Source organism: Lepisosteus oculatus, chromosome 2 (assembly GCF_040954835.1).
Source record: "Lepisosteus oculatus isolate fLepOcu1 chromosome 2, fLepOcu1.hap2, whole genome shotgun sequence".
Classification (NCBI taxonomy): domain Eukaryota; kingdom Metazoa; phylum Chordata; class Actinopteri; order Semionotiformes; family Lepisosteidae; genus Lepisosteus; species Lepisosteus oculatus.
This window is the reverse complement of record NC_090697.1, coordinates 50,448,975-50,463,795: the sequence shown is the minus strand read 5'-3', so window position 1 is coordinate 50,463,795 and position 14,821 is coordinate 50,448,975. Positions and strand designations below refer to the sequence as shown.

At 36.0% G+C, this 14,821-nt stretch overlaps 1 protein-coding gene across 18 annotated transcripts in view; it reads left to right on the top strand.

Moving 5' to 3' along the window:
* Positions 1-14,821, top strand: part of map7b (microtubule-associated protein 7b) — a 70,496-nt gene that overhangs the window by 26,992 nt on the left and 28,683 nt on the right. For 2 of the 18 annotated variants that reach the window (XM_015348920.2, XM_015348913.2), the window contains exon 1: positions 69-458. The exons of the other annotated variants lie outside the window; for them this stretch is intronic. In XM_015348920.2, coding sequence (XP_015204406.2) covers positions 440-458 — 19 coding nt within the window. In that variant the 5' untranslated portion in view covers positions 69-439. Of the gene's footprint in view, positions 1-68; positions 459-14,821 lie in introns of those variants that run through there. 18 annotated transcript variants of the gene reach the window in all.

Below are 14,821 nucleotides of genomic sequence, written 5' to 3'. Positions count from 1 at the left end.
AGACGGCTGCTGGCACTGCTGACCAGTTACTCTTGGCTTAGCTGTAGCTAAGCTGCTCAAACCACTAACACAGTATGTCACGCCGAAGTACCATTGGAAGTTCCTTTCTAATCGCTTGATGAAAATTTCATTTTACGAATCTGATCACACAGAGTGACTGCAATAGTTGCGCCAAAAGGTCCACTGGAATTTCATTGGCTTTTTTTCAAGCAGAGAGAGAGGAAAGTACAGATTGAAACAATTTGCCATTTTCCATATCCTTGTCTTTTTTTACATAGCTCTCCTATAGCTTTGTTGTTTTCTTTTCACTCTGTAAACTGCGTTGCTGGAAATTTCTATTTTAAATTTTGGAATGTAGGCTGTCACTGAGTGCCGCTTGCCATTATATCAAGCGACGTAGGAGCATTAAAAGGGCATTAATTCTTGTCAAAGAGTGCAAATGATGACCGAGAAACCAGGTGAGGGCTTTTTTCTTACAAACTGATTTCGTTTGGTTTTGCCTTAAATCTAGAAGATGGTTTAAGTATCAAAAGTTGCTAAATTTGTATTTTGAATCTATGTTTTTGTTTGAACATTGCACATTTTGTGGTAGCTTCTCTTATGATTGTTTTGCCTGTTGAACTGATGTTAAAATATTAGAATAAAGCAAGCCTTTAAGTTGGGAGGAGAGGGGGTGAAAAAAATGGAGCAAGGCTTGTCATGTCAGGGATTATCTCTGCATTATTAAGCAGGCTAGATGGTCATGTGCATAAATTTAAGGGGCCTCTTCATGACAAACATGAACAGATCTAGATAGCTGAGCTTTGCTCACTGCGCACAGAGCAATAGTTAGGGAAGAGAAAATTAAAATGCACTAAATAGCAGCTTTTGTGTGATATAAAGAAAAATAAGTGGAAAAATCCACTTGCCTACAGTACATGTGGATTTAAATTTAATCAGATTATACCTGATTCTGTGGTGTCACATATTGTATAGTCCTAGATTCCCAGTCTTTTGTTTTCTGGATTCATGTAAAGTATTTTGACAATATCAGAGGGGAAAAAAACATAAGATTAAAGATGTCTGCTTGGCTAAAATGATTGCATGTGACCATATAAATTAGCAGTATTAACAAGAATCTGTGGGTTTTCATGTTCTAAACTATCTTATAAAGTTTTGAAAGTCTGTTTACCTCAATCTTTTTTTTTTCTTTGAGGATTTTATATATTTGATTTGCTTTTTGACCCTTTCAAGCATTCAGAAGGGACTTGCATAATAAAAGCTGCAATTCCCATTAACATATCTATGCATTAATGCGAATTATAGGTGACCCGTCCTTTGACATTTGGATTCATGCTGAAAATGGTAGCAGAAACACAATATAATGTCTGTTATAAATGGATTCTTCATTTTCCATTCCTGTCTGGGCGATAGTGTCTGAAACACTCTTATTTTAATCTATTAACTAAGATAAGATAAAGTGAAGATAAAAAACCTTTCATTGTATGCTTCTTAGATCTTGTTCCGATAGTAAAATGCATTGAAGAAAATGTAGGCTTTTGTACATACACTTTTGCACATTCAGTCTTATTTCCCTTAACAGAAACTGAAGATAATGATATAGCTGAAACTGAGATACCTACTGTGTCACACTGACAAATGCAGCGGATGTTCTCTTAAATCCGCCTTAACCTACTTTTTCAAAAATAGCTGCATGCAGGTTTTGGCCTAGGTTAAGGTTAGTGCACCAGCTGTATAGCAATCTGTAAACTGTAGCATAGGTTTTCAACAAGGTCTTTTAATATTCTGGGTAATAAATTTACCTTATACTATTGACATAATCATTGGAGTGTTTACAAAACCAAATCTGCTTTGGAAAGATCTATAGGCCTAAAAAGGTTTTTTTTATAAGAATCAGCAATGAATTAATTTTACTTTTTATACTCTTGAAAAAGTGCATAATGACTCTTTCTCCATCCCTTTTATTTTTTTTAAATAAAAGGTAGATTAGCATTAGGATGGTTTTATACATCATTTAAGCACAAATTACTGTCAGACTTGTAACCTGTAGCAACTGTCCTTCAGAGTAAATCAAAAAGGAAACAAGGCCATACATCAGGGTATTGATCTTTTTCACTGGTCTCATTTTCTCTGTCTTTTCAATATGTACCCTATTACCATAATTTGAATTCAGTTTGAATGTTTTTATAATAGAAGTGCAACTCATTCTTGTTTTAAAACACTGTTAAAAAATGTAATTACTTTTTATTTTCCTTAAAAGAAATCAGTTCCCCACAACATGCAGTCATTAGCAGAGAGGCCTGAAGTGTTTGTAGCAACTGTAGTCCAGACTATACATTATGAGCTGGAGCTGTTCGGATCCAGTTTTATCCCCATACCTTTATTTTTTAAAGATGCTGACCTACTTTTTCTACATTTATACTGTATTTCAGAGGTGACTGAATAGAATTGTTGCATCTCATTCGTATTGGGAAACATACACTTGTTGTGGGATGTGATATTTGTGAAAAACTATTTTTAATTCCAAAGTCCTACATTCACTTTTTTAATTGTGTTAGTAGCTTCTAAAATGAAATCTTCTGTATTTGAATCTCATCAAATTCAATTTGCATTTTCACCTTTTCAAGATAGTAATGCATCTGCATTATATTAAGCACGTGACTAAACCTTATGTATACATACTGTGCATTATTAGTCTATTTCATGTTCTAAGATAGATGTACTTTTGATAACATAAGAGAGGTTACTAACAAGCACAAAGAAACAAGGGTTTGCTGACAATCAGATTTTAGGGATATTTCTCAGCAGTGACCCATGGACCACATGTAGAGGAAAGCATGGTGGCTTAATAAGTTAAAAGAGGAGTTGCAGTAAATAATTTATTTTGTTGATTAACTAAGGATCATTTCTGCATTCTTTCTCCTGTTTATAAGATGTCAGGTTATTCCAGTTATGCAAACAAAAACTATTTACATTTTTGCAAATCAAACTAGATCTAAAAAATACTGATGCATTCTGCTCTTGTATTGTTTGGTGAATTTTGTCTGCAATGTATTGATTGATTTCTGTCATATATGGATGCTCTTGAGATTTAAGTATTAATGGCTTCCATTGCTTTCACTAATTGCCTTGTAGAAAACATTTTAAATGATCTTTTCACATGGCTTTAACTGTAAGAATCTTGTCTGCATTGGAACACAGCTATCTGCAAATACTGTACAATCAAAATCTTGTAGAAGACCTGACTTTGTGGTACTGTGTAGTCCTTGTTTCTGGCTTACACTGTCTGCCAAATAGGAATATACAGAGGTTAAGTTATATGCTAGGGATTTGGAGCCTTCTTAAGGTGTGTTCATTCATAATTATGAAATTAAAATATTTTAAAATAACCAGTCTAATAGCAATGATGCCTTATGAGTAAAGGTTATAATTAGGGAGACAAGTTAATGGAGTTTAATTTTTAATGTACCTTGATTAAACAATTCACTTTAGGCAGCATTGGGGTTTGGACAGCTGGGGAAGATGAAAGGTGAACAGTGCTAAAGACTAAGAGTACCTTTTCTGTCAGACTTTCACGTGTTCTACATTTTACAAGAAGAAGTGCATGAAGACATTTCCTCCGTTTTTTTCCATCAGTCAACACATCAGTAGTTTGTTTAATTATAAGAACTTCAAGGATTATAAGAATTTCAAGGTAATTTACTTGCTGAAAATCATAACAAAACATCATTTTAGCTATTAAACTTTCTTCAGGTGTGAGATAAAAATGTGAGAAGAAATGTGTATCTGTGGGCCACAAGTTAAAACAAGGTAAAATGTTAAAACGAGTCTCATGGATCCTACATCTACACCTCTGTTCAAGTCCTCCTTACCTGTTCTGATTCTGTTGATCTCAGACCTGATTGATAAATGTCTTGAGACTGGAGCAGTGCCATCTCTGTTTATAACAGCTGCTATTACTCCCTTCTTGAAGAAATCTAAACTTGACCACAACCTTCTCTACGGCAACAGGCCTAACTCCAACCTCCAACCCTTCATTTCAAAGGTTCTCGAGAAGTCAGTATCTACTCGGCTATAATTTCAAAAGAAGTTCCCGCCAACTCAATTCCAGTCAGGTTTCGAGAAGTCAGTATCTACTCGGCTATAATTTCAAAAGAAGTTCCCGCCAACTCAATTCCAGTCAGGTTTCAGACTCTTGCACAGCACTGAGACTGCCCTTATGAGAGTTTCTCATGATCTGCTGTTGGCTGCTGACTCTGGGTCTCTGTCTATTTTTGTTCTGTTTGATCTCTCACCCACTGTTGACACCGTGGGTGCTCTCAATATTCTCCTGTAGAGATTGAGGGATGTCAGACTGCAAGGCACAGCTCTGAAATGGCTTTCCTCCTATCTTTCCAACAGGCAGCAGTTTGTCTCTATTGGGGAAAGAAGATCAGAGATATTGCCAGTGACTTGCAACTTCCCCAAGCGGTCAGTTTGATCCACTGTATCATACTGACCCACCCTGTTCTTCATTTACATGCTCCGTCTCTGTCAGATCATGCAGCATTGGGTCATTAACTTTCCCAGCTATGCTCATGACACACAGTTGTATATAAACATCAAGCCTGATGTGCCCACTGCCTGGAAAATTTAAACAGCTGACTGGAGGAGATCAGGATATAGATAAGCCACAGTTTTCTCATGCTTAATAGCACCAAAACAGAGACCATACTAATTAGAGCAGCTAATGAGATCCCCAGCACTAGTAACTGCAGTCCCATCATTGGAAATGCCAATGCCTGATCACCCAGGATAGGCTAAACAGTTTTAAATACTCCAGGGCACTTCATACTGTGTGCCTTCTCACTAAAGCCAGGTGCTCTGCATTTCCTAATTTCCTATCTTTTTTTTCTTTTTAGTATTTTTTAAGTTCCCTGACTTTCCTTTTAGCTCTTTTATATGAAGTATTGAGATGTAATGATACATGCTATAAAAACTAAATGTTTTATCTAATATATACAGCATTCCAGTTAGTTTTGCTTTGCACATCTTTTTACAGAAACATTTTTATTAAAACTTCATTTTTATTTATAAAAACTGTTCATGCCAAGAAATGAGGAAGTTAGTGTTTTTTTCTACTGTAGTAGGAAAAGGCAATGTAGTTTCTTAAGAATAATTTATTAAAGTAGTAGGATGCACTAGTCTTCCAGTCCAATACTAACTAGGTGGTCACAAATTGAACAGAATACTTCTACCTGAATGAATGAAATTGCTTCATGTACTGGTATAATTCCTGTTCAAGGTTTATTACCTGCTTCCCCAGGATTACCTTAAGCTATAAATTACAGAAAGAATTACTCAATTTGAACTAAATGCTTAGCAGTCCTTAGATATTTATACTCTGTAAACTTAAGCACAATGCGAGTAGACTCATAATGATTTTTCTTCCTTCAAATATTATAATGTTGGGAGTTACAGTAAATGTGTTATAGAGAACTATTGATGCAGCACAAAACTGTATCTAAACAAATCTATGATACCTTTTTCTTTTTGCTCTGTGAATCTCTAATCAGTTAGACTATAAGAGTGGCATATTTCTAGATATTAGCCAGACTATATACAGTAGATGCTTGTACCTTTGATACAAATGTGTTCATTTTATACATAGGTTTTATATTTGTTTTCCAATGTACTTCTGAATTTCTGAATTCCCAATTCCTTGTTACATTTTATTATGACTAATATGGTTTTGCCTCTATTGGAATAATACCATAATTACAGTATTTAATGAATCTGTATTTTGAGAAGAGAAATTGTTTTAATTTTGATGGTTCAAGTTTTCTGTTTAATAGTCTAGTCCTATTATAATTCTGCCTAGTCCTATTAAATGTATTTAGTGTAGTTTTTATACTTGAAGCTTGGTGTCTTCTGGGTATTATATGCTCTTGTAAAGTATTGTTCCCAAATATTTATTGTGGCATGTTCTGTATATACTATAGTATAGACTTCCAGTCTATAGCAGAAGTGGATGATAACAATGCTGAAAATCCAATATGAGCTATGATTCTGATGTGTCCCTAATCCCATTGAGAATTACCAAGCATTTTTTTACTCTTTAACCTACAACCTCTGTGAGAGATTAAAAGGCCTGACTATTTTCAATATTAAGACCTGATACAATGGTGACCTACTGGTGGAAGGTCATTCTGCAATCCATTTCATTGAATCACTTTCAGTCTTCAATTTGAATTAAAATCTTTCTGGTATAATGAACTGAGCACACTAACTAAAGTAATGATTCCAGCTTCTGGAAAAAGAAAAAGAAAATGAAAACTGATACTTATTTTTATGGATCATGCTGTGGATGAAGGTCATTGTGTCCTTTTTTCTGCTTACTAAAGGTAATCTTATTTGTGGTGGGGGAGAAGCCTTTGTTATTTTTCTGAGCTTTTAGGCCTGACATTAAGCATATAAAAAGAGAAATTTGAAAGGGAAAACAAATTATAATCTATTATCCATGATCTTATGGAGTGCCTCTGTAACAGCTCGTGTTCAAAGGCAGACTGCTTTTTCATTTTATTTTTCACCTACAGCTGACTTTAGCAGTTCTGGTTCGTCTCTTCGGGTTTCTTTAGCAAAAACCATGTGTCTTTTAAAGTGATGAGTAGAAAAATATGAAACATGATGTATTTTTGAAAACTGTTTCAGTTAACATTTATCATTTAAGTCCCTATCCACTTGCACAACTGTTAATGTTACTAATGATCCATTGATGGTTGCTGATTCTGTTTTGTTCTGTGGGACCTCTTTTTTTTAATTTTGTTGGCCATATAGCCCCACTGAATAAATTAGAGAGGGTTGATGATATGACTGGAACCTCTTTGACTTGGTTTAAATCTTATCTAACTGTGTGTTCAAAGTGGGCATTGATCCTCTTCAATCAGATCCTCTGCAACTGGCTTCTTACAGGAAGTGATCTGTTAACTTCCTATAAATCTGCTCACCATTTGCACTATTCTGGATTCTGAATTTTGAAAAAAGGATTCTGACCTTTTAGTTTCTAAAATGAACGAGATGGCAGCAACCTTTCGGGGGGTGCCCGGAGTTAGCTCATGCATTTGATTTTATGGATTTGCATGCCATTGATGTTTTTATTTAATGTCTATAACAGACCTGCTTACATTATGATCAATAAAAACTGAATATGAAAATCTAATATCTAAAATGAATCAATTAATATGCACATCTTAACTTTGTGTGATCCTTGCTCTTGGTTTCCCACACTGCTCTCTCCAATCTCAGGCCCAAAGCAGAGTCTGAAACTCCCTGTGCATCAAGGCAGATCGAGCAACAAGAAAATTCGCCTTTCACCACTGTAGTCATCACATTATTAAGCTCATAATTCAAAATCATGGCACAAAGGTCAGGTTGTAATACAATGAATATTTACTGTGGGGTGGTCAATGTGATTCACAATGATCTTTACAAATCCTTTTCTTTTCCAACGTCAGCAGGGCACCTTCATTCCTTGCAGAAAATAATTTCATAATGTCAGTTTCTCTTTCCTCAAATGATTAATAGAACTCTTAGCTATATCTTCCCCATCAGTTGTACCATGGTTTTTAGGCAGCAAATCTCTATTCATCTCTCTGAAAGGGCTGGAATGAGCAAACTAATTTTGTTTTCTTAACAACTGCAGTTTTGTCCAAAGTGTGAAAAATGTTATCAGCGGCACAATTTGTGAGCTTTCCTGTACAAAAACAGCAGGCTAGCACTGCTATAGTTTTTTTCTAAAGAGCTTTCATTGGGTAGTGTATTTTAGAGAATTACAGAACAGGTAGGCATAGTTTTTTTAATCATTTTTTGCTAAATTTCTTCATGGTTTATTAGACCTTTAATGCGTGTGCCGCTTTCATTCCTCGTGCCATTAAAAATCCCTTTGTGTGCCAATAATGGCAGGAGTGCTGTAGTTTGCCGACCACAGCTCTAACCCATGGAACACCGTTCTGTTCTGTTGCCTGTTATTAGATCTTGCATTTTACTTTTAAGCTGTCTTTAAACTCTCTTCCGTTGACTAGCTTTTTAATGTTTAATCCATTATTCCTCTTTCTTTTAAAATATGTAATTAAAAGGACTATATAAAATAAAAATTATCTTCTAAAGGGGTACTAGAATGATACCTATGATGGTCAACATTCATTGAATGAACGTTTTTTTAACGGTGATATGAGGCACGTTTCCCAAGCAGGTGAAAGCCCGCGGTGGACATAAAAAGTGTGGCTGCAGCATGCAAGATGCATGTCTGATGCAAATTGTTTATTGAGTGAAATGAAATGTGCCACGTTTCAAGTCAAACAAAACAGCAGTTCCCAAGACAGTGGTAGATTTGAATTTTGCAAAGAAAATGACTGGTGGGCAAACTTTTGTTGTCTATATTTTAACTTGACTCTTATCGCAGTGATCAACAGCATTGATCTTCTCATCTGTCAGGGTAAATGTCACCAGTGTATGCTGTTGGTAGAACATTCGTGCATAACATTTTTTTTTGTGTAAGATCATACATGTGACTTAATTTTCCAAAGTAAAACTGTTTAAGCTTGCTGTATTGGTATAATAATGGAATACCTTGTTTCCTGATCTCTCATCTGTTAAGCACATGGGGTGTCCTTGCCTGATCTGCCCTAAAAACCTCAAGGAGTTGAGGCGTCTTTCTGAAGTGGGAATTGAGACAACACTCAAGCAGGTTGTTGTGCTACTCTGTGTTCTAGAGGGGGACTAACACAACACTGAACCACAATATAATCATTTCTTCTTTTAAAACCCCAAGCACACATTTAATATTATTTGCAAGAAACCTAAAACTGAAGCTTTTCAGCTTATTTAATTCAGTTAAATTTAATAAGTACAGTTTAATAGTTTTAGTAATTTATTTTTTTAATGTGATGCAAGTTCTACAGTATGACATATGGGACAAAAATAATATGCAATTACGAATAATTAATATTGTCACAGTGGTGCAGTGGTTAGCGTGGCTGGGGCCCTGGGTTCAGTTCTGGACCTGCTGGTGGAATTTCTGTTTGGAGTTTTTATGTTCTCCCCATGTTTACAGGGGTTTCATCCTGTGTGTGCCTGGTGATGGACTGGCATCCCATTCATGGTGTATCCCACCTGCTGTCCGTTGCTTGCTGGGATAGGCTTTGGCTGTCTGATGACCCTGAATTGGATGAAGAGTTTAGAAAATGGATGAATATTATTAAATATCCACAGAGCAATACTTGAATTATCATTCAATTCATAATGAAAGATTAGTACTGCATTCTTAGGCAATTTAGGCAATACCAACAACAAGGCCTATATAAGATAAGATCACTTTATACATCATATTTCTTGTATTAAGAATTTGTCTTTTCGCATACTCCAACTTGCTCTCCATGAGACACAGACAGGGAGAGAAGTTTGGGGTCAGAGCGCAGGGTCAGCCATTTAAACGGCGCCCGTGGAGCAGTTGGGGTTAAGGGCCTTGCTCAGGTGCCCAGTGGAGTAGGATTCCTCTGCTGGCTGTTGGATTCAAACCAGCAACCTTCTAGCCACAGGCGCAGATCCTTAGCCACAGAGCAAACGCACTGCTAATATTTGAGAAAGCAAACATGAAAAAGTATATTTTTATGTCCTTTAGTGTTCTGTATCCGATCATTTCACTTTCTCAAAATCAAAAACACAGAAAAGGCAAGTTCTTAAATTGCCAATCAATAGGGTTGGTTGACAGCCGTTTTTAGTTCTACTTGCAGAGATGCTACATTTATCAGTATGCTTCACATTCTCCTTCAGTAAGCTCATTATATTTTAAAACAATCAATATAAGGTATTGTATTTAAGCTAAACTTTAATGTTGTCATATTTGCAATGACCTCTGCAGAATTTCATTGAGGTGGCCTGTAGAGAGAGATTTTCTCTTGTAATTTTGCATTATAAATGATCTCAAATGCATCCAGAAACCAGTTATTTTAACTATATTACATTCCTTTTATATGTGAAGACCTCTATTATAAAATAAACAGTCTATATACCTGCTGAAAACCTGTATACACTGCAGATCTTATACAGCTATGACATGGAAATACATTCCGAAATGGAAACGAGTAAGTGCCGTTAGCCCATCAGCTTTCAGATCCAGTGGGTTCAATTGTCCGTACAGTATAGGCCTGCTAAAATGCTGAGTCACATTTTAACAATTATAAATTTGTACATAAATATGCTTTTCCCTGAAGCATAAGAAAATGTTATTTTGAATATAGTATATTAAAATTAGTCAGTAGTTACATGTTCCATCTCCAAAACAAGTTCATACTCAAGTTGATACCCCCAAGATGTGTTACAGTTTTCTCTTTATGTGACCACAGCAACTACAATAAGTGAGTTTAAAATTACAGTTGCAGGATCAGGAAAAAGGTCAATTGAAAATTAATCCCATTTTCCCTATCTTTAGGCATGTGATTCATAAGCAGTGCTCGTTGGATAGTTACTGGGCAAAATATCACAAGTTCAAGGTAAATGAATATATAAAGTTTTGCAAAATGGTGACAGTTTTCCAATAGCAATGGAGCCCTCTAAGTGGTTTTATCTTGTTATACAGTATATGGACTTTCGTTACTGCCTTGTTTGTTTTGGAACACTTCACTAGAGTCATTACCATACATCACATGGTATAGCCAGTCTGGGGTCTGTCTTTTCTGTGCTACTTAATTACAAATTCACTCACTGTTTTTGATGATGCCTTTATTCTTTCTCCAGGCAGTCTTGAACTTAGGTAGCAAGATCAACTCTGGGTCTCAAGCATTTTGCCAAAACAATTTTTAATGCCATGCCACATTGAAGGGTATCTACCAGTTGGCTGCAGAGTTTTAGAGGGAAGGTTGATCCTCTCACTGAGATATAGTGTGGACAGTACCCATCCGATCTGCTTCTTTTGTTTCAGTGCCTTTCCCACAAGGTCCATAGGAGTAGTGTATTCAGTCTAAAATGCTGTCTCTGCTGGATTTAACCTGTAATAGAAAGTATACAGTATATACACATTAATATCAACTTTGTTTGCAAAGGCAAATGTACACAGCATAGAATTTCTACTTACATATTCATTTGGATTGCTGTACACACATTCCTGATGGCCCTCTCTCCTTGTTCATTCATTATGTGCAAATTCCTTCCACATCCATGAACATAGTGTTCCATCCTGACTGCTTTGACTGAATGAACTGCAGCTTGCATTCTGCTTCCATGATTCAGCAGCAACCTGGACAGCTTTTTGTAGGCGTCATTAGATTCAGCCTGTATTTCATCACCAGATGCATCCAGTATCTGTTGTGGTGGCAAAGCATTCCACTTTACATTAACACGACCAAAGTTTATATTCATGCTTTAAGCAGTCTCACAGATCTTCGTATGAATAGTAGCTATTGATATGATGGCAAAATTAGGCTGTAGATCGTAACTCAGGTCTTTAAATGCTGGTAGCTCAACAACACCAAATGGCTGGTAACCCTCAGTGATGTACACAGTGGAGCACCTTGTCCATTATGAAGCACACATGATAGGACTTGCTTGCTTGTGGAACTAGAAGTGTGGGCTTTTTATTTTCCATGAATAAACTGTTTTTTACATCACAAAATATTTTTTCATTAAGCCCAAGTCCCATTGTTTAAACCCATTGTTTAAAGCTGAATCATTATTCTATAAATATTTCATTTATCCTTCAAAAATGTATTAAACTGATAATTAAAAAAAAACTATGTATGCACTCCTTGTATAAAACAAGTCATTTAGCAACCTAGTAACATGAACAGAATATATTGTACAGCTTGGGTTCATCCGGTTAAGGTGTAGAAGGATCAATAGGGACTAGTCCCACTGATATTGTTGTGCAACAATGAAAACTGTTATTTTTCTAGAAAGTTAAGCATTCCTGCAATATACTGTATTAGCACTTCTTTTACACTTAAAATTCAAAACATAAATGGTGAAAGATAATGATATTCTAGACCTACTAAATAAATCATTCAAACAGGTTTTTCAATAGAAGATGTCGATAATATTTTAATAATGGCAGCATGGTGAACAATTAAATCACTGTTTAATTTATTAAACAGCAGTGATTAGAGATTGAACTGACACATGACAAATTCCAATCAGTAAATACAACATTATTCGTACAGAAAGTAGGAACATGCTGAAACATACAGTATGAAAGGAATGTGGTTGCTTATATAAGTTTGTCTATGTCCTAAATAAAACAGTGTTTGGAAGCAGTAAGAAAATATCAATGTTTTGTCACAGCATATAGAATTTGAATATGGGGCTCAAAAAAGATATGATAGGCTGAGAAAGAGCAACAAGAATTATTCCTGGTTTCGGCTGACTGTGACGTAGACAGGTTAAGAGAGCTAATTTTGTCAGAACAAAAAAGATGGAGAGGCAATTTGACTCAAGTACTGTATATACGATCCTAAGAGTGAAGATACTAATTCACACTCAGTGACAAACCAAGGACACGGGGACACAATTGTAAACTAAAAGGAAATTTATTTTGGGTGGAAAACAGGCAATACAACTTTCACAAAGAATTGGGGGTATCTGGAGCACCTTTCTCAGCCAGAATCCAGGAAATTGTGGGCCAAGCTCAGAGCACTTTTAAGAAATGGATCAAATTTATTTGCTGCTCTATCAAATGAGCAAGAAGGGCCAAATGGCCTGCTCTCATTTGCATCCTTTCTTATGCCCTTAAAAGTGCATCTTTCTTAGAACATATGTGTTACTAGTTGAAAAAGCTGAAAATCTATTTTCTCACTGTTTCATCTTTGTTTCACTATGTTCTTCGCGTGCTATGATTTAGTTTGGTAATATACGATACATTGGTGTGTCTGATGCTTGGCTGATGGAGTTGCTAATGTTGTGAATCCAGACAGTTTCACTCACATGGACCATGTTTCACTTCACCTGACTGCATTTTGAATTCACTGTACATCCCCAAATGTCCTTTGCAATGTTACAGGAGATTCATGTCGCTATTCAGTCCTATGGTTCCTCGAAGATTCTAGAAAATTAAACGTTTTCGGATGCTGAAATTCATGTTGAAAGCTGCAGGTTTTTTCAAATGTTTTCAATTCTTATACGAAAGTGTTTGAAAGTTGTAATTCCAACTTTGTGTAAGATTGTTTATATAATGAGACCTTGGATTAATGCTTCACATTATTTGGTTGCAGAAACAATACCTTCTTTATCTTTTCATGATATCAACTGAGGGCAACAATGTTATGGGAGTCAGAGTGTCTGCTACGCTGCTCTTGAGCTTGATCCTGGAGTGGGGGTGATTTCTGTGTGCAGTTTGCACATTCTCTCCATGTTTGCTTGTGTTTTCTTGAGGTGTTCTGGTATTCGTACAGTATGTTGAGTTTTTCTGCCAGTAATATTGCATGCACATACAGTATATACATGCACAGTAAAAAGTGTTGTCACCAAAAAGTGTATTTGGACTCTTGAAAGTGTACCACACGGTCAAGGACAGATGCATCCCCTTCAAAGATGCAGAAGCTCTCTTCCATGTTATTAGCATTTGTCAACGATGCATGTTGTTTGTCGCGGGGAAGTGTTATACTAGAGGAAAACACTATCCATCTTTTTTAAGTGCTTCCTCGGTAGACCTTAGTCAGTGGAACAGCTAATGACCTTAGAAACAGCTGCTACACAATGATTTGTATGCTCCACAATTCTTTTTCCAGGATTTGGTGTGACATTCTTTTCATCGTGATGGGACTGTGGACTGGAAATCATCTGACACATTAACTTGTTCACAACAGATGAGGGTAGTGTGCCCAGTGTAACTGGAGGCGTTTTAGCTTTTGAAAGATCATATCAGGTTGACTACCCCCTCTGTAATCCTTACCTTGGGTTACCACTCAGAGCAATTATTTCCTATATTGACTTACAGGATTTGAGAGCGGGCTACCAGGCCTTTTGCAGAATCATACAGCTTGAATCCTTTAGGTATACATACAATGTTAAAATTGACTTTGGCTTGTTCCTGCTTGCAAATTGTGAAACGCAAATCATTTGTTCTTCTTGAAACTTGGAAGTTGTAGTACGTGGTATGATAGCAAAGGACAAATTATTATTACCGTAAGCTTCTCTATTCAACAGTTCTGCTACTGACTCATTGTTCTGAGCAGATTATGCTTCTTTTGCACTACACATAAGTTGCTTTAAATCATAATTTTTAAAGTAGGCTACCATGGAAATTATCCTGTTTCCCTTTTATGGGAATCCAATATGAATAGAACAATGAACAAAAAGGGAGTTTTATTCATGCTTTGTCTTCTGTTTTTGAGGCACGCAAGCCTTTAAAGCCGTAGTTACTTAGTTTTATCCTGTGAAGTTTTTCTTTGCTTCAAATTATGCTAAGCATAAGCACATTCCTCTGAGTTATGACCATTAAACTTTTTTTCTTTAGCCTTGTGTTTGGTCTCTAATTTGCAGTAAATCAGACAGAAGCGAGGTCTCACCTCTTTGTGTTATAAAGATTGTTTATTTTATAGAAATCTAATAATGGTGATTTGCTTAATTGTACTATTTCTGTTTGAAGTTAAAATTGCCATCTTTAGGTGTCCAGAAAGAGAAGAATACATGCTGAATGTATGATTTGGGGCTGTCAGGTTGACTGTACTATCAGAACATGATGGATATAGGAAACAAATAGCTGAAGAAGCCACACTACACTCTATCTAGACAATATTGTAGCAAGCATCTTGAGAGTACATGTCAGTGAGTGTGATTTCTGAAAGAGGAATAA